We start from the raw sequence: 20,067 nt of genomic DNA, 5'->3' as shown, positions 1-20,067 counted from the left end.
TCAGTCGTGTCCAACTCTTTGCGACCCCATGAATTGCAGCACGCCAGGCCTCCCTGTCCATCACCAACTCCCAGAGTTCACTCAGACTCACAGCCATCGAGTCAGCGATGCCACCCAGCCATCTCATCCTGGGTCGTCCCCTTCTCCTCCTGCCTCCAATCCCTCCCAGCATCAGAGTCTTTTCCAATGAGTCAACTGTTCACATGAGGTGGCCAGAGTACTGGAGTTTCAGCTTTAGCATCATTCCCGCCAAAGAAATCCCAGGGCTGATCTCCTTTAGAATGGACTGGTTGGATCTCCTTGCAGCCCAAGGGACTCTCAAGAGTCTTCTCCAACACCACAGTTCAAAAGCATCAATTCTTCAGCACTCAGCCTTCTTCACAGTCCAACTCTCACATCCATACATGACTACAGGAAAAACCATAGCCCTGACTAGATGGACCTTAATCAGCAAAGTAATGTCTCTGCTTTTGGATATACTGTCTAGGTTGGTCATAACTTTTCTTCCAAGGAGTAAGCGTCTTTTAATTTCATGGCTGCAGTCACCATCTGCAGTGATTTTGGAGCCCAAAAAGGTGAAGTCTGACACTGTTTCCACTGTTTCCCCATCTAATTGCCATGAAGTGATGGGACCAGATGCCGTGATCTTAGTTTTCTGAATGTTGAGCTTTAAGCCAACTTTTTCACTCTCCTCTTTCACTTTCATCAAGAGGCTTTTGAGTTCCTCTTCACTTTCTGCCATAAGGGTGGTGTCATCTGCATATCTGAGGTTATTGATATTTCTCCTGGCAATCTTGATTCCAGCTTGTGTTGATGGGGCATAATGACTGGTGAGTTTCATTATAAAGTGACCTGAGCCAGCCTTTTCACTGGGGGCACTCCACAAATGGCAGAATCTATAGGTCTTTGCTCAGTTTTTCTACAAAAGGATTCTCCTATCTCTTTTCCTAGAAAATATGGGGTTGAGAATAGGAATAGGGACAGATGAAGTAGACATAATGCCTGGCAGCTGGCATTCTGTAAGGTTAGTAAGGAACTGAGGATACCATAGTTTGGAATGTAGGCTTTCATTTGTTTTTAGTCCCTCTCTTATCCTAGCTCTGTGCTCTTCCTGGTGTTCCAGGCTGACACTCATTCCTATTTATTATCCACAGAGAGTTAACCAGTAGGCAACTTACCTGGTGGTGTGGGAAAAGGGGATAAGAACTGGGAGTCCAATATCTCAGTAATCCTTCAGCTAATTTCGCCCTCATTTCCATTCCCACACTTGGCCTTACCTGATACCCTAGACCCCCAGCATCCAGTGAGTCCAAATGCTAAGTCTTGGGGGTGGAGTTCTGGGGGACTGAGTACCTTGCTTCTTTATTCCTTCTTCAGGTTCTTAGGTTGTAATTATATCAGCTCTAAGTCACATCACTTTTCCATCAATCTTTTAGCTTCCTATAGATCCACGGATAATCTACTCCTCTTTGCCTGGGAATTCCTTATGTGTTCCTAAATATCATTTTTAATTAAATTCCTTCTAAAATAGCATTTCTCTAGATATTCACATACTGCTTATGTAACTGGACAGTCTCAGTGTATGAAATTAAATTTCCCTGAACATTTAAGTACTGCAGATTTAATCAAATACTTCTGAACACTTAAAATTGCAAGCTCAATATATCAGATTTTCTTGAATGTCTTAAATGCGTTATGATACAGAGAACCCTACCTACAATGTTATGATACAATAAAAATATTTACACACAAAAAGGATGAGTGTTACTATTTCAGCTTCTTATATTTATTACTTCTATTTCTCCTGAGGTTGCCTATTTTTTATATCCTTCTGGACAGTCAATATATTAAACTCAAAAAAAGACACCATCTTAGACCAGCTGAGGTTGTAGGATGTTGGTAACCAAGAGTCTTGGTGATGGTGTGTAACTTGGTGGCATAGGTCAATGTGATTCTGAGTCTTGGGTCTTTGCGTGAATTGATTCCTTTTGTTGGGCTTCCCAGGCAATGCTGGTGATGAAGAACCCACCTGCCAATGCAGGAGACATAAGTAGATTTGATCCCTGTGTCGGGAAGATCCCCTGGAGGACAACATGGCAACCCACTTTAGTAGAGAATCCTATGGAGAGAGGAGCCTGGAGGGCTATAGTCCATAGGGTCACTAAGAGTTGGACACAAGTGAAGCAACTTAGCATGCACACACATATCCCATCTTAAAATTTTTGGTTTCATCAATCACTTCAATTACAGTCCTTTATATCCAACCCAGTTTAAGAATCATCAGTTGCTGTGATCAGGAAGATACCCCTAAAGACTTAAGCCTAGCTGGACTGCCCAGGTTGCAGTAGAAACAACCTATTTTCTCAACTCTTCCTGAAATAGTAGGATCTGACTTCATAGTGGCATTCCTTTTCATTTTTCCATTTTTAAAAGCTAGATCAAGCTGCCTGGACAAATGTTCACCTCCATGGTCAGGGCTAACTATCAGATCTGTTTGTGTGTCTTCCAAGCTTCTTTTCTCTCAGATTCACACGTTTGTTATAACACACTCCTGTAAATTTTGCCTTGAAAAGGCCCTCTGGGCCTGTGCTTGTTCAGATAAATCCACTTGCTTTCACAGGATGGCAGTCGGGGCCTGGACATTGTACTTTGTGTGGTTTCCCAAGTGGTTTCCATGTGTGCCCAGAGCAGGTTTTCTCAGGAGATCTACCATTCCTGCTTGCTCACCTAGTCATTAGCAACCTTTGTCTTGACCAAACAGTGTTTGAAAGAACCCTCTTGATCCTTGGTACTTCTGCACTTCTCTGGAATCTCTAAAACTTCAGTCACCTTGTGCAGTTATTCTAGTCTAAGGAAAAAGCAATTTCCCCATTTATCTGTTTTCTCTGGCTGCAGCTCTCAGGTTTCTTAAAATTACCTTGCTCTTTGGTTTGAGCTCTTTCAATTAAACGCTGGTTCAAATTTGGGATCTACCACTAATAGCTGAGACTGAACAGCCACCACTTACTAGCTGAGGTTAATAGCTATGTAACCATTCAGAGCCTCAGTTTAGTAACTATAGCATAGATTTGATAAGTAATTCCTAATCTGATTGTTGTAAGGGTTAAAATAATGCAAATACTTAGTCCAGTATCTAGCACACTAAATGCCCTTTAATTATCCAGTCCTCTTTTATCTGTTTTTCTAACTCAACCAATTATTAATAACAAAGCAATTTCTAGGTACAGGGTCTCAAGTGACTTTGGTTTTGTATCTGTGATGGACTTTTTCCTTCTATTCTGTCCAAACAATTCAAACTAGATAAGGAAAGCAGAAATATTCATCTCGGTGCCTAGCTTATACCAGACCTCTTAGCAGCAACCACAGGGCCAAACTGAGCAGCAGACTGGAATTTCTCCCCACAGAGCAAATGATTCTATAGCTCCAAGAGTACATTCTTGACACAGATTAAAGTAAAAAAACTTAATATTGCACAAGATCTTGCGCTTTAAACTTATAATGTAAAACTAGAAAGCAATGTTTTATCTTGCAAATCAGTATCTGTCCTCAATAAACACACAAAACTTTTAAAAGCCATACTTCTATGCTGTTTATTAATAAAGATCAAGTGCACTGAGATAGGAACCTATTTCAAGTTCTTAAGAAACAAAGGTGGTAGCCCTGGGGCTGTGCATATCAAGTTGTGGCTGCCCTTCCCTGCTATCCATTATGTTCCAACAGCACACTCTCCTTTCCATTCAAATCCAGCTCTTCACCTGTGGGTACCTAACAGGGAACCCACTGCTTATCTGTTATGTTAAGGCTCTGGAACAATAACCATAACCCTTACAAGAACCAAGTTTCCCCTTTTTTTATGGCCAAACCTCAAATATACAAAATTCAGAGTTGTCCCTTTTTAATGTAATAATGTAGGACTTCCCAGGTAGCTCAGTGGTAATGAATCTGCCTGTCACTGCAGGAGATGCAGGTTCAATCAGTGGGTCAGGAAGATCTCCTGGAGAAGGAAATGGCAACCCACTCCAGTATTCTTGCCTGAGAAATCCCATGGACAGGACTCTGGAAGGCTACGGTACATGAAGTTACAAGAGTCAGACACAACTTAGTGACTAAAAAACCAATGTGATAATATAATCCAGTCTGCAGCAAAGGGAAGCAAGTTAGAACGGCACATGGAACAACAGACTGGTTCCAAATAGGAAAAGGAGTACGTCAAGGCTGTATATCGTCACCCTGCTTATTTAACTTCTATGCAGAGTACATCATGAGAAACGCTGGGCTGGAAGAAGCACAAGCTGGAATCAAGATTGCCGGGAGAAATATCAATAACCTCAGATATGCAGATGACACCACCCTTATGGCAGAAAGTGAAGAGGAACTCAAACGCCTCGATGAAAGTGAAAGAGGAGAGTGAAAAAGTTGGCTTAAAGCTCAACACTCAGAAAACTAAGATCATGGCATCCGGTCCCGTCACTTCACGGCAATTAGATGGGGAAACAGTGGCAACAGTGGCTGACTAAGTCAAACCTTACCCCTCCCCTCTTCAACTGGCTTTCATTCCTCACATTCTCTAGATCACAGAAAAGCTAACACAGTTAACTTTAAACAATTTTTATTACACAAAGGTTGTCACATAATTGGTATTTCTCTACTCTGTACACAATTGTTCTTACTCTCCACAGAAAGGCTGTTTCTTCTCATCTGGTGATAGCAAGCACTAAAATCCTGATTTTAACAGAATAGTAGTAAAAATGCCTCAGTGATTTAAGTTGAAAGCAGTACATTGGTACATAGCTCTTAAGCTCATTTATCAGGAATGTACAAATGTCTTTATTTAAAAATACAAAATAAATTATCTGTAGGCATGGACAATGACAGCAGTAAACCATTCTATGTTGTCAACTGAAATCAGTAACTGATGGTTTTAGTTATTTTCTTAAACATCAGCCAGCCTTCTCTTCAGTCAGCTCCTTCAACTGACCTCTCCTGAAGTTATTGGTGAGGAACACTGCCTTGAGTTTCCTCTCACAGTTCATCAATAATGGCAAAGCACTATTCTAAGAGTTAGAACATGCCACCTCCCATGCCACCTCCCATTCCACCCATGCCACCCATTCCAGGATCCTTCTCTTCTTTAGGAATTTCTGTGACGACAACTTCTGCTGTTGTTAAGAGAGAGGCCACTCCGGCAGCATCCAGTAATGCAGTTCTTACAACCTAGGGAAAAAGTTTTCATAAAATATTAGTTAAAAAAGAAAAAAAAGAACAAGACTTAGCATTTTTAGACAGTGGTCAACTATTTACCTTAGTTGGATCGATGATTCCCTTTTCCACCATATTCACAAAATCTCCAAGCATAGCATCATAACCAACTTCTGAAGAACTCTGCATAATTTTCTCAACTATCAATGATCCTTCAACACCTGCATTCTTAGCAATGGTCATTGCAGGAATTTTGAGTGTTTTTTTAATGATTTCTATACCTATAAAGAAAACATATTTTAACAAATTGAGTTCTTTCCTTTTTAACTATTACAGCACAGTTCTACTTGTGAGAATAATGACATAGATAATTCCAACTGGGAGAACACTACAGGTCAAGTGATTCTGCCTGAAAGATCTCTGACTCCAACACTGTTATTCTGTTATTCTGGAAACTGCTTTATGACTTCTTGTTCTATCTAGTGGGCAGCAACAATACAACTCTAACAACAGAAAGACTAAAATCAAGTTGCAAGTAAACTAATTTCTAAGGTAACTTTTTACCTGTCTTTTGATCTTCATTAGCTGGAATTATTGACTCCAAGGCTGGAATGCACCGAAGCAGGGCACAGCCCCCTCCCAGAACAATGCCTTCTTCAACAGCAGCTCGTGTAGCATTAAGGGCATCTGTAACTCTGTCTTTCTTTTCATTCACTTCAACATCACTTGTCCCACCAACCTAAAAATCAAAAAAGAATTCCAGTTAGTATAGCTTTTCCTACTCAAGATGCTAAATGCCAAGAATCCTAGTTTACTTGGGCTTGGAACCCAGGCAGCTTGTTTACAACAATGAATCTTACCTTCAACACCGCAACACCATCTGAGAGTTTTGCCAGGCGTTCATTCAGTTTTTCCTTTTCATATTCGCTAGTTGTGATATCTAACTGCTCAATGATCTCTTGGATGCGCTTTTCAACCTGAGCCTTGTCACCTTTCCCTTTCAAGAGCATGGCATCATCTTTGGTCACAATGACCTCTCCAACTTTGCCTAAGTCATGAGGCTGAACATCTTCAAGATTGAGATTTAGTCCTTCTTCTCCAAATACCTATGAAAACATTTTTAAAAATGAACAAACCACGAAATAAAAAGAACAGATTACATTACAGGCATTTTTCATTATACCAAGATCATTAACATATCCTACAGGTGTTTTGATAAGAAAAGCATCTTGTAATACTGTTTCCTTGAAATCTGAAATTTCAAGACTATAGCTAGACCAAACAAAACTTGTACAGTTTTTCATTACATTTCCAACTTCCCACTTAATCCTCAATTAATACTAAGCTTTGAGAAACAAGTGAACTCAGAAAACTCATTAAAGGACATACTTTTGGTGAAACCAAGACTAGACCCTAGGCCTAAACTCTTAAATCCTGCCTTTTTCTATTATAATACATTCCTGAAAACAAGTTAAAAGACCACTCTTGTGCAAGACTCATGGCAAATTAAAGATAGGGGCCTTAATGCTATTTAACCCAAACTCTACCTATTGAAGAGAAACACAGATTTGTGAAAATGTGAATTCTACCTATAAATTTCAGGCCTGGATGTATAAATAACATTCAATAAACCAAAATCACATCTATTTTACTTACTGCACCACCAGTAGCAATAGCCATGTCTTTAAGCTGGTTCTTTCTATTGTCACCAAAACCTGGAGCTTTGACTGCCACAACTTGAAGACCAACTTTCAGCCTGTTAAGAAGTTATTAGTAAGATTTAAATTTTATAATAATGTCAGTCTACTTCAAGTTCTAGTAACTAAGGTTACTTGGGAAACTGTACTTTCTGCTTACCTTCTGACCCTACATTCCACTTGAAAACATGTAAATTAAACAGTGATAACTTTTACAGACTGAAAATCAGAATTCAGTCAGTTCAGTCGCCCAGTCATGTCTGACTCTTTGCAACCCCATGAATTGCAGCACACCAGGCCTCCCTGCTCTTAAATTTGGGGATCATCTATTGAGCATTTACCCTTAACCATTTAGTATTAGGTTAAGTTGCTATTAAAGTCAGTTTGAACAGTTTTTCTTTTTTAGTGAGGGACAGTTGACTTACAATACTATATATTTCAGGCGATTGACACATGACAAATTTTAAAGTTATGAGCTCCATTTATAGTTATTATGTATTACTGCTGTATTCTGAGCGAGCAATGTTTTTAATTCAATTCCTTTATAAATGTAAATACTGCTGATATCATTAAGCTTACCTTCATTTTAATCAGGTAATGAATATTTAGAATATATAAATTTTAAAATGCTCATTTGAAACCAGATTGAAATGGAAGTAATATATACACTTCAAGACAGACCTGGTTTTATTAAGGAGCCAAGTAAAAATAAGAAGGTTAAGGTCTGATAATATGCCAAGTAAACTGGAGATCCAACTTTACAGCAACCAGTAAAATGGCTCAATCAGAACTTTTCAGGCCTGTTGTTCTTCTATTTCTGCTTCACATCACACTATCTCTAGGGCTTTTCATAACTCCAAAAGCATATCCAGGCTATAAACATTACAGGATAAGTAAACTCATTTAGGTCAGGTCAAAATATGCAATTCTGTTTATTTCATTTATGCATTTCCATTATAATAGAAATTGGAGAATCTCATTTCTGATACACCCCAGCTGTAGGATTAGGAAGAATATATATTTTAAAAATGCCCTCCCTGGTCAGGGAACTAAGATTCCACAGGTGCCAAAAAAAACCAAAAAACCGAACCCCCCCCCCTCAAGATTCTGTCTAAAGCATTAACATTTTTGTCTTAAAGTAAAATGTAATCATTACAGATCTAAAAAATTAATAGACCCCAACCTAAGTACCAATTTCTATTTTAGACTATTCATTAACAAAATTTTTCCTTTAGAAGATTATGTAAAATTCCAACTGCCAGATACACTTAGAATGGCAGTTGTTTACCTCTTCTCATGAAAAACTGTAATTGTGAATGTATCTTTTCCATAAATCTTTTTTGTAAAAAATACAAAAACAAAAACTCAGCCATTTATCTTCAAAACAACGGTAAATACTTAGGCTAACTTATAAAAAGGTACATAAAACATTAAGGACTCAGGGACCCTATTCAAAAAAGACAGAACCATAACTGGACTAAAGGTTCATGACACCCACCAGTATTATACAAACACAAGTTGTTCAAGGAGAATGTACATAAAGGAGATTTCAAACACCAATACAAATAACTGCCTTTCACCCAGACATGCAAACCAAACACCACTGCCTATTACCTGTTCAAAACAAGAGTACTTAGAGCTTCTCCATCCACATCTTCAGCAATTATGACCAGGGGCTTCCGGTGAGCATTGGCAATTTCAAGAGCAGGAACAATGGACTGGACACTAGAAATTTTCTTTTCACTCAACAGAACATATGCATCTTGGAATTCACATTTCTGACCTGAAAAGCAAAGAACATTTCTCACCAACTTGAGGCCATTCTGCTGAAAATGACTGCAGTTTAATTTAAATGAAAAACTGCTAGAGCAAAGTTCCAGTACGCTTATCAGTTCATGTTTCACTTTCTCACACCCACGAACGTTTGGGACACACGAACTTACTTTTGAGGTGTGACACTGACAAGCGCCCCCAGGGTGTCACATATTAACTCTGCTTTTAAAAAATTCAGTTGCCCATTCGCTCTTACCTTTTGATGTGTTAATAAAGTATGGAGAAATGTATCCTCTGTCAAACTTCATGCCTTCAATAATTTCTAATTCATCATTCAGTGTTTTTCCATCCTATGAAAAGTAAAAAAATTCGTTATGTGAATTTCATTACACAAAGACTAGTTTCAAACCAATTAATAAGTAGTCCCTACTTTTCGTAAGGAATTCAGATAGAAGTATGCAAATATCCCAGAGCATCCAACTTTACTTTTGCAAGAATATGTATTTGAACTAATTTTTTACAGCTAGAAGCCAATATCATCTAAATCAGAATGGATTTACGTCCAAAGCCATAGGTTAATAATTCACACAAACACAATAAGCGCATTATTCTGTACAGGTGCCAGTGTTACATGTGAAGGAATGAAAACAGAACACACTTGGAAACATATGTAGATCAAATTTTTGTACTTGTAAAACTCAAGATTATCACACATCTGTTTCCATCTATCATTAAGAACAAACTTACCTTTACTGTGATAACACCCTTTCTCCCAACTTTTTTCATGGCATCAGAAATGATGTTGCCAATTTCTTTGTCTCCATTTGCAGAAATTGTAGCAACCTGAAATAATCAAACTACTCTTTCAAATTAAAGGAAAAGGCTATCTTCCTCAATCAACTCCCCTCCCTTTTCTCGTTAACCTCCCAATCGATATATCCTTGGTGGGATGCTAGAGGCAGGGTGATGGTGGTGGTGAGACAGGCAGAGGGGATATTAAACATAATAATTCTAATGAATAACTGGTCCCATTGCAATTTTTTTAAAATTTGATTATTTTCTACATTATTTTTGAAAGAAACGAAATAAACACACAATTATTCTTTTAAACAAAAACAAATAAGAGAGAATTCCCTTGTGGTCCAGTGGTTAGGACTTGACACTTTCACTGCAGAGGCCCAGATTCCATCCCTGCTTGGGGAACGAGGATCCCACAAGCCAGGCAGGGTGGCAAAAAAAAGAAAGAAAGAAAGCTTGATGACCCGTTACCCTTGGCAAATGTGGCAATATTAGAAAATGAAATTATTCATCTTTGATAAATGGCCAAATAACATTTTCCACACAAATGAGTTTTTACTCAGTCATGCAGAAGTAAAATGACAACTCATTAAGTCTCAAATTATGGGGACTTTCTAGTGGTCCAGGAGTTAAGACACCATGTTCCACTGCAGAGGTTCAATCCCTGGTGGGGGAATTTTTCAAATCTCTAGCAGGAAGAAAAATGCTTCAAATGTTGGTGATTGGGTAATACTGTTATCCTAACAGTGTTGTGTAATTATAGGATAAAATAATGTTACTTTAAAAATCCATACCTGAGCAATCTCTTCAGGGGTTGTCACAGGTTTAGACTGCTTCTTAAGTTCAGCAATTACAGCATCAACAGCTAACATCACACCTGGTTCAAGAACATGTATTACAATGCTTATTCTCTCATGGCTCCATGTCAACTAAAATTCTGATTCATGTTAAGTGTATCAATGCCTTAATGCTTCTGTACCAGTACTCTTCCTATCACAAGGCAGTTGGATGGCATGCAATGAAACACAAACTTTAATAAATGAAGTATCACAATGCCAAAATTATTTTTAAAAACTGCATTAAAAAAAAAAAGTGTACACTTTCAAGAATCTCACCATTCAACTCATTCTATGTAAATCTTTCCCGATTCAATCATTTCTTACAGGGTCATCTAGCACATTTCCCCTCCACTGAAGGACACAAAGGACCAAAAGGGATTACAGTCCCTTATTTTCAACAAGTATAACTGTTAAGGATAAGGACTTTCTTGTGGCTATCTATACCCCTGCAAGTTTTTAACTGGCTGAAATTTCCTCATTTAATATGTAATTTATGAACAACCACCTTTAACATTCAATGTCACCACAATACGGATTTATTTATGAGAGCATAGTCTTTTCAACTGAGACCAGTGCTAGCTCTTTCCTTATTTTGAGAAATGTTACTTCACAAAAATAATTGATAGTAATTTGTAGTAACAATGACTTTCTTTGGGAAGTAACCCTTAATAACCTCAATTCATACTTGCCAGTCAAACTGCTTTTAATGAGACACATTCATTTGGATCTCAAACACTGAAATAGATGAGATGATACCTCATTACATTTTTGGGATGCCTAGCAAGTCAGTTTTCACAAATTATTAATAGTATTCTCCCTTTACTCTCATGTGCCTCCTAGTTTACATCTCCTACGTGTGGATGGTAATACACCCCAGAAACACACAGCAATTCCATGCTGAGGAGATCTTTGAATTGTGGCCTAACTCCCCCAAACAAGTAATAATAAACAAAATTCAGACCCATAACATAATAAGTGCTGTTAAGAAGAAACTGCTTTATAAAAAATAAAAACCCATTCTGATATCCTGGGTGGCGTTTTCTTGAACTTATTGCTTTAGAAATACACAGTACATGCTGCAACTTACAATAAACTTGGTTTGGGGGAGAAATGAGCCCGGGGACAATGACACGGGGATGGATGACTGTGGACATAGGGCACAAGCATCTTAGTCTCCTCTTTGCCACCTAGCACAATGCCCATCCCATAGTCAGAAATTCAATCACTACTTAGTCATTTTTTTAAAAAAAGATTAAGAAATTTTTTTAGGAGACAGGAGAAACAAGAGTCAACTTTCTAACATAATTTAACAGATAACCTGACACAGACCAAAACACTATGGTGACAATGAAGAGAGACATTCCTACCTCTCCTGATTTCCACTGGATTAGCACCTTTGCTAATCTTCTCGAAGCCTTCCTTGGCAATAGAGCGTGCCAGTACAGTAGCAGTAGTGGTGCCATCCCCGGCCTCTTCATTTGTGTTATTGGCAACATCTTGAACAAGTTTAGCGCCAATATTTTTATATTTATCTTTTAAATCAATAGACTTTGCAACAGTCACACCATCTTTTGTCACTTTGGGACTTCCCCAACTCTGTTCAATAATCACTGTCCTTCCCTATAATTGCAGAAGGAAAAAAAATGCCACAGATTCACATGCTAAGTACTATTTAGCTTAAAATAAAAAGAGCATTTTTCATAATAGGCAATTACTTTAAAGCCTCAATGCAACATCAGATCACTTTTATCAGATCTGCTGCATGAATCTCAACGGCAAGTTCTTCAACGTTCTTACAAACAAAATGACTTCTTTATTGCCAAGTGCATAACCTTGGATGAGATGTTATGAGAGATAAAATTTCTAGAGACTTAACCAACATTAACTTGGGAGATCATAATGAAATTCCAGAAGACTCCACATAATTCATATTTAAGTTTTGTCCAGTGCCTTCTATAATAATAATGTGAAAACTTACTTTTGAACTTATTTTAAAATTTAGTTTCTAAAATACCAATGGCAAGACAAGAACAGTGCAGCCTTCCTGAGTTGTTCAACATTAAATCTTAAAATATGATGCAAACAGTACTGGCGGCTTGAACCAAAGCTGCTTGTGAGGCATGCAAATGCCATTACTTTACTCAGTTGAATCACTTTGATATTTGTACTGTCTTCAGCCTGAACTGAAGCATTGCTCCACCCAGTACAACGCATGAAGAGGTCTCCTCAATTTACTTGTTATTCCTCATTCACCAATCTCCTCGTTAAATGAGACTTAAAAGCTCATACTTAAGGTACTGTGGATGTTACATTCTTCGACCTATGCCTAGTACTAACTACTGGGAAAGCATCCAAAACTTAACTCAAGCAGGCAAGGGAGATTAATTCTACCTTGAGTTTAACCATCCATCTTAAGCTAGGAGTTACCACTTGATTACATCACACTTTGTACAAATTAGTTTCACAAATTTGGCACAAGCAGTTTATGAATACCTAAGAACTGTTTAATAACTTGGCGTGACTCTTGCCATCGGCAAAATGTTACTCCTTAACAATACTATAAATTACAACAAAATAAGAATACCTTTGGCCCCATAGTAACGGCTACAGCATCGGCTAAAAGGTCTACACCTTGAAGCATTAAGGCCCGAGCATCTGCACCGAATTTTACATCTTTGGCATAAGCCCGAGTGAGATGAGGAGCCAGTGCCCTGGACACTGGCCTCATTTGACGAAGGACTGCGGGTAATCGAAGCATTTCTGAAGGAGAAACAGACAGATCATCAGGACAATACTACCACTACCCGTGGGGTTACAACACAAACATGGCACCCATGCAACAGAAAGAGAAATATCAGAAGTGAGCTGGGCTGACGTCTAGCATCCACGATACCCGGGCCTCGGAACCCGCCACCGCCCCCACAACACCGGCTACTAGTGCAATCTTTAAAGAGATCGCCCCATGCCTGACCTACAGCAAAAATGCACGCTCTTCTTCCCCACGGCTATTACTTCCTACGCTAATAACGAGTTAATATTTCACCGCTAAAATGGCCTTGAGAGCAAAGCAGCTGCAAATGTCCCCTGGAAAACCAAGTCTACAGAAAAGGGGCAAGTTATAAATGCAAGTGACCAAGGGAAGGAAAATACTCCTGACGCTGCAAAAATCCCCTTACTAAAATATGTCTTTATGTATCCACTCGGGGCTACTGTATCAGAGCAGCGAGCAAGGCCACGATGCTGGGGGGGGGCGGCGGCCGGGCCCACTCCCAGCGGCCCCACGTGTCTTTCCATCAGGACAGCCAAGCAAGGTCAAAGGTGGAGATGCCGTACCCCAGCAGTCCGCCAGGCCAAAAGCCGCTCCCACCCGCTGCGACCACCCTCCCTGGCACCCTACACTCGACCACAAGCACAACCGCCTTTCACCGGAGGGTCGATGTGAATACACTCGCCCGACTCCGCGCACACTCGTGGGCAAGCCCTCCCTGCTGTGCCCGGTTGGGCGAGCGATCCACGCCTCACATGACGGGCCCCCGCGTGCACCCACGAGGCCTGGCTCAGCGGACCCGGGCCTGCGGCGCCCGGGGAAGCTCTGACTCTCGCCGGCCGACCGGCTCAGCGGAGTGGGGAAGGACGGCTCCGGGTCCGAAACCCACGGGTGAGGCGGCGCGGAGCGGCCGCGTACCTGCAGGGCAGCGGCGCGACGTGCGGGCGACGAGACAGGCCGTCGGCGGCGAGTGAGGGACAGAGAGCAGGGCGCGCACGGCAATGAGCCCGTGTCCCCTCCCTCCGCCACTCCCCCCGCCCCTCCGCAGCGCGCTTGCGGGCGGTGCCCACCCACTTCCCGGCCGCCTGGGCCCTGCAATCTGCATGCTCCGCGCGCCAGTCCCGCCCCTCCCTACCCGCGCCGGGCCAGGCCAGCGGGTTCAGCCCTCTCCGGCCCGCTTAGGCTAGTTCCCGGGCTGCGCGCCGTTCCAGAACGTTCCGGATAGAGCCTGGCTCTATGCGGGTCAAGGGTCAAACGCGTCATTTCCGGGAGGGGGGGCAAAGGGTTAGTACTTTCACCTAGGCTGGCGGCCTAGAAAAGCCTAGAAAGAGCTGCTCTCTTCTTCCGCCTCCGGGTCCGCGCGTCAGTGGCCTGCGCAGAGCCCAGGAAACGAATAGGAGCGCGCGCTGGTGCGGCCACCCCCCTTTCGCGGGGAGGGGCTGGGCCGAAGCGAGCGCGCCTGCGCGGTGGTCAGGTATTTTTCGCGTTCACGTGTCCGGAGGGTCCGACAGCAGCTCTCTCCTTTTGCCTGTGGCGTGAGAGCAGAGTACGAACTGCGGCAGCCGGAGTTATGGTGAGTCCCGCGTGGGCTGAAGGCCGGCGCACCCGGGTTGGCCTGGGGCTCATGGCGAGCCCGGGAGATTCCCTTTGGGCCTCCCGGGAGGAGTAGAGGTCAGAGACCCGCGCCCGCCCGAGCCCTGGAGAGGCGAGAGCCCGCCGACCCTTTCCTCCGAGTAGGGCTCTCTGCACGCGCGTGTGAGGCAGCGCGTGGGTCAGGGGGCGGGAATCCCGACGCACGCCTCCTGCGGGACCTTGGTGGGTGTGTAATGGTCTTGAAAAAAGCATGGGCACAGGCAGAGGGACTTCAGTGTTTAATGACAATTTACAGAAAATCCTTGGAAGAATTGACCTTGGAAGAAACTAAGCTTGTCCTTGAAGCTCGTCTGGCTGCTGACCTCAGGAGCAACAACGACCCCTAACACTCATAGGAGTGGGAAATTAAACGCGGAATTTAGAACTGAACGTTCAGAGGTGTTTGCTTTGAATGGAAAATCTGAACATTGGCGTTATCTTTGAAAGCCACATGTGGCCTGTTTAGAATACATTGTGTTTCAAGTCTAACGTTTTTCTCTCTACAGGCAGGACAGGCATTTAGAAAGTTTCTTCCCCTCTTTGACCGAGTATTAGTTGAAAGAAGTGCAGCCGAAACTGTAACCAAAGGAGGCATTATGCTTCCAGAAAAATCACAAGGAAAAGTATTGCAAGCAACGGTGGTTGCTGTTGGATCAGGCTCTAAAGGAAAGGTAAATGCGGACTGAAATGGAACTCATTTTTATGTGAAATGCCGCGGGGCGGGGGGGGGGGGGGGGGGGCGGCGCGGGGCGCGGTAGGGATCCTTGATTATTAAAAAGATCATTCCCCAGTGGGTTCACAACTAATCTGCTTTCAGCAAAAATGATTGTAATCAGGGAAGGAAAAAAATACCTTATTGTATATGATGGAGGAAGAGTTCCACGGCATTAAAATCAGTAGGTATAAATTTGAACTTAGTCTGACCTCTAACACACTGAAATTGCCCTAATCCTTTAATCCTAATCACTTTCTGTCTTGCATGTAAGAACTGGCCTTCCAGTTAGTCTCCAACTGAAGGTTAGACCTCAGACTTCTGAAGAGTCAACTGGAATATTGCATAAATGCCCTGGGGTCATATATGTTCATTGCATTGCTCCAGATACCTCTAAGAAATTTCTAGCAAGGGGTTATCCTGGGGTTAATAGGAAGATTTGGGTCACTCTACTTCAGTCCCTCTTCCTAAATCTGCTTTGGGGGAACAGAAATTGAATTGCAAAAGTAAATGAAGTATATGTTCCAAAGTCAGAAAATTAAGTTGTTATGTGTTTAAAGAAGTTAAACATGACCATTGTACATATGGTTTTAAAAACTGGTTTACCTCACTTGGTTGTAAAGTAACATATTACTTCAAGTATGTTAATATTTAACAATTAAAAAGCTTAAAGTTAGTTTTCCCAGTATAATTCTTTGACCCTTTAAACTAAAATCAGGTTTTAGTTGAAGCCACTGTGTGTGCCTTATTTCAAAGTGTAACTCTACAGTGATATTTTTGAGTGAAGAACTATGACTATAAATTATACCACTTGGCCACCAAAGTCTTTTTAAACATCTGATTCCAGCACGCAGAGTTGATTAATAAGCGTAAATATTTGGTTTGGTTAACTAAACATCTTTACTAATAAACATCCTTGTTTTCTTAAGGGTGGAGAGATTCAACCAGTTAGTGTGAAAGTTGGAGATAAAGTTCTTCTCCCAGAATATGGAGGCACCAAAGTAGTTCTAGACGACAAGGTGTGTAAACTTCATAATATTAAGGATAGGTTAAATATTTGCTGTTAGTTTTCTTAACTAATGGTTTCTCTGTTTGCAGGATTATTTCTTATTTAGAGATGGTGACATTCTTGGGAAATATGTCGACTGAAATAAGTCCCTATTGAAATGGCATCATGTGAAGCTGCCCATTCCACTGAAGTTCTGAAATCTTTCATCATGTAAATAATTTCCATGTTTCTCTTTTATAATAAACTAATGATATCCAAGCTAATGACATCCAGTGTCTAAAATTTAGTTTCACTGTACTGGTATAAACATTTCCAAATAAAAATATATAAATCAATGGTTAATTTTTATTTAGTGATTTAAGATGGTTCTTGGGCTTCCCTGGAGGCTCAGATGGTAAAGAATCTGCTTACAGTGCAGGGGACCCAGGTTCAATCCCTGGGTTGGGTCAGTCCCCTGGAGAAAGGAATGGCTACCCATTCCAGTATTCTTTCCTGGAAAATCCATGGCCAGAGGAGCCTGACAGGCTACAGTACATGCAGTCGCAAAGAGTCAGACACAACTGAGCAACTGACACTTGCTTTGCAGTTGCTTTAGGGTTCATGGTTTATGTGAGGGCAGATAGAGGTAACCTGCAGAGAACTGGAAAACAAGGTTTTCAGTCTTCATGTTGAAGTTAACTTTACTCAGTATATAGTTGATGCTGATTCAAAGCCATGGATTTATACTAACAACATTCTAAGAAGGTGAAAACAAGTAGCAACCTTCTGACTTCATATATATCAAACATTTAAGTATAGTTCACTTATGCAAATCTAGTATCATGTCTTATTTCTTGTTATATTTTGAAAATGAACATTTTCACTATTACACAGAAATCCAAGGTAGGGTGTAACAGCTCACACTGGCTGAGTACCTTGTGAATTCCAGGCTAGGCACCGAGCGACAGTATAGCTAACACTTCAGGAGCATTTTCTAGGTACTAGCTACTGTTGTAGGTACTTGTCCTATATCACATGGCTTAATCTTTCAAGAGCATATGAGTCAAGTACCATCAGTCACATCTTGCATATAAGGACGGTGAGCCACAAAGGGGGTTAAGTAATAACAGGACACTAGGAAGTGGTAAAGCCTGATTTGGACATAATACATTTACATGCTGTCTAAACTGTTATGGCCTCTGCTACTTTGTCAGCCGGTTCTAAGCCCATGATAGACATTTCAGATAACAACTGGAAAAAGGGAAGGGGTACCTGAAACTGTCTGACAATTAGGTTATCTAGTGTACAATTTATTGATTTTACCAAATAGGAAACAACTGGACAAATAGCTTGATTTAGGAGCCAGGAGAATTAAGATTTGAACCCAAACAATCCTACACTGGAGTTGATTACCAACTCCTAATCTTGACTCTCAGCTACCAGCTATTTTTGCCGTGCAGTCAAATGTTTGTTAGTTTTGATTGCTCATAAGCTAGTCTATGATGATGTCTTTTAAAAGTTGTATTCCATATTTGTCTTGTGGAATCAAAGTCTAAATTAAATTTTAAGTGATAAAGGAATAATCTCAACTTTTGATAATATCCCCATCAATAAAATAGTATGTTTGTGTATTTACGTTATGTATTTACAAAATGTTAGTGACATTTTGCTGTATAAGGCTTTTTGTCACATTTAGGTTAAAGAAAGGAATGCCTATTTTTACAGAACCCAAATGGGCCATCAGTTTCCTACTGTGTGCCCGGCACAGCTAATGTGAACTGCACGTTGTAATCCTGTAAGCACAGATTTGTTTTAGCAATGAGAGAACTCGCGGAGGAAATGAAGAAACTTACTCAAGGCTGTGTGGTTGGTAAACTAATTAGGAATCCAGTCCAAGGTCTATGACTTTACATTCGTGATTGTTTTCCCAGGACCCAAGGAAATAAGTACGTTTTGAGATCTAAGATGAGTTTACAAACCTTATTCATCCTCAGAATTACTTGCTATCTTAGAATTTCAGGGCTCTGTCCATAACCTAAATCAGAAGGATGGGTGGATTCTTTATGTACCAGAGAAGTTGTCCTTGTCTAGCAGAACTGCTGAAGAATCACTTTATAGATTGTGAGATTATATTAAAAATTAATAGGGAAAAGAATTTTGGCGTGAGAAATTTGGGCCCAAAATCTGGGTATTGGGGATGTGGACCCATCTGTTTTAGAGAGGTATGTTGGTGTTTACTTTTTGTTGAACAGGAAAATAGTAAGGAGAAAGGTAAAACAGGTAAAATTCTGACTGAAATTTTAATGATGGCCTTACCATTTTTGAGCTCTTGCCAGGCACTGTTCTAGTAACAACATAAAATCCTACTTACTTGTGTAATCATAGCAGTACTGTTTGATGTTCTTTGCCTCGCAGGTGAAGGATGCAGATAGGTAGAGGAACTTGCTCAAGGTAACCTAAATTTTAAGTCATAGGTTGGAACTGAACTCAACCTTGTCTGACTTCAAAGTCTGCATTTCACTATTCTATACAAAAATTTTTTTGAAAAATTGAGAATAAAATTACCAGGGTGCTATTCTGCTGTGGAAGTTGTTACCATTATCAAGATTATGGTTTTTTTCCTCTATTGCTCCAGAAATTATGCTTTACAGAAAGTTCTTATTTTTTAAAATTGACATAAAATAGGTATTTTTTCATTTTTTTATTGTAGTAAGGACACTTAGTATGAAATACATCTTAACAGATTTTTAAGTGTACATTATAATACTGAATAAATGAAACTTTATGCCCATTGATTAAAAACTCATTTTCCCCTCCCCTAGTCCCTGGCAACTACTGTTCTAGTCTCTGCTTCTACAGCTATTTTAGATACTTCACGTATGTGGAATACAGTATTTTGTCCTTCTGATTGGATTGACTTAGCTTATTGTCAAGTTCATTCCGTGTTGTCAAATATTTAAAGCTGAGTAATAATTCCATTGTATGCAATACCATGTTTTCTCCATTCATACAACAAATGGACATTGATGCTTCCACAGCTTGGCTATTGTAAACAGTGCTACAATTCAGATGAGAGTGCTAATATATCTCTTTGAGATTCTGATTTCAGTTCTTTTAGAAAAATACTCAGAAGTGGGGTTTCTGAACAGAAATATGGTAGTTCTATTTTTAACTTTTTGAGGATCCTCCAAACTGCCACAGTGGCAGTTTGGTTTACCATTCTGCTTTACCACCAACATGGATCATAAGGTTTTAGGGGTGTGAATTTGTCACATTTGTTTCCTAATTTGTGCATTTTTTGTTTCTAGTTAAATCTCATTCTTCTAGTGCATTTTTTCTTGAAATGTTAAGTAATTCATTGATCCATTTAGTGTACAGTATATGTGTCTGACTTTTAACCAATGGTTTACTTTATTGGATTACCCACTCTCCCCCCACCACTCCCCTGCCCCCACATTTGAGATGTCACCTTTATCATACATTAAATTTTTAAGCAAACATATTCCTGGATTTTACAGTCTGATCCATTGATCTCTCTATCCTATCACAGTGTTTTCAATATAAACATATATTTGTTTGATACGTGATATGACAGTTCCTCCCTGTACTCTCAACAGTGCACTTACCTGGCTGTGAGCATTTTTAACTTCCGGGTAAGGGCT

The 20,067-nt window shown here is 40.3% G+C and overlaps 2 protein-coding genes across 4 annotated transcripts in view; one reads left to right on the top strand and one right to left on the bottom strand.

Annotated features, from left to right (window-relative positions):
* Nucleotides 1-4,592: 4,592 nt before the first annotated feature.
* HSPD1 (heat shock protein family D (Hsp60) member 1) lies at nucleotides 4,593-14,335 on the bottom strand. 2 transcript variants are annotated; one of them, XM_040228867.1, is made up of 12 exons: nucleotides 14,209-14,335; nucleotides 12,891-13,066; nucleotides 11,674-11,926; nucleotides 10,262-10,344; nucleotides 9,417-9,512; nucleotides 8,926-9,019; nucleotides 8,511-8,679; nucleotides 6,856-6,955; nucleotides 6,060-6,305; nucleotides 5,764-5,938; nucleotides 5,302-5,480; nucleotides 4,593-5,214 (listed from the first exon to the last, which is right to left on the bottom strand). In XM_040228867.1, the coding sequence occupies exons 2-12, from the start codon at nucleotides 13,062-13,064 to the stop codon at nucleotides 5,062-5,064; spliced, it is 1,722 nt and encodes a 573-aa protein (XP_040084801.1). In that variant the 5' UTR covers nucleotides 13,065-13,066; nucleotides 14,209-14,335; the 3' UTR covers nucleotides 4,593-5,061. The 2 variants fall into 2 exon arrangements, with proteins under 2 accessions (XP_040084801.1, XP_040084800.1); XM_040228866.1 differs by lacking the exon at nucleotides 14,209-14,335 and adding an exon at nucleotides 13,992-14,114.
* HSPE1 (heat shock protein family E (Hsp10) member 1) overlaps nucleotides 14,197-20,067 on the top strand; it is a 48,066-nt gene continuing 42,195 nt past the window's right edge. The window contains exons 1-4 of one of the 2 annotated variants that reach the window (XM_040228871.1): nucleotides 14,197-14,646; nucleotides 15,212-15,376; nucleotides 16,347-16,436; nucleotides 16,516-16,768. In XM_040228871.1, coding sequence (XP_040084805.1) covers nucleotides 14,644-14,646; nucleotides 15,212-15,376; nucleotides 16,347-16,436; nucleotides 16,516-16,566 — 309 coding nt within the window. In that variant the 5' untranslated portion in view covers nucleotides 14,197-14,643 and the 3' untranslated portion in view covers nucleotides 16,567-16,768. Of the gene's footprint in view, nucleotides 14,647-15,211; nucleotides 15,377-16,346; nucleotides 16,437-16,515; nucleotides 16,769-20,067 lie in introns of those variants that run through there. The other variant, XM_040228872.1, reaches the window with a different exon arrangement.

Source organism: Oryx dammah, unplaced genomic scaffold (genome assembly GCF_014754425.2).
Source record: "Oryx dammah isolate SB20612 unplaced genomic scaffold, SCBI_Odam_1.1 HiC_scaffold_27, whole genome shotgun sequence".
In the NCBI taxonomy this organism is placed as follows: domain Eukaryota; kingdom Metazoa; phylum Chordata; class Mammalia; order Artiodactyla; family Bovidae; genus Oryx; species Oryx dammah.
This window is presented reverse-complemented; position numbering and strand designations above follow the sequence as displayed.

Coding starts and splice junctions, on each gene's coding strand:
- HSPD1 (XM_040228867.1), bottom strand. CDS start 13,064: ATGCTTCGATTACCCGCAGTCCTTCGTCAAATGAGGCCAGTGTCCAGG. Junction 9,513..10,261: donor CCCCTGAAGAGATTGCTCAG/GTATGGATTTTT, acceptor TGATTATTTCAG/GTTGCTACAATTTCTGCAAA. Junction 6,306..6,855: donor CTATTGCTACTGGTGGTGCA/GTAAGTAAAATA, acceptor ATGTTTTCATAG/GTATTTGGAGAAGAAGGACT.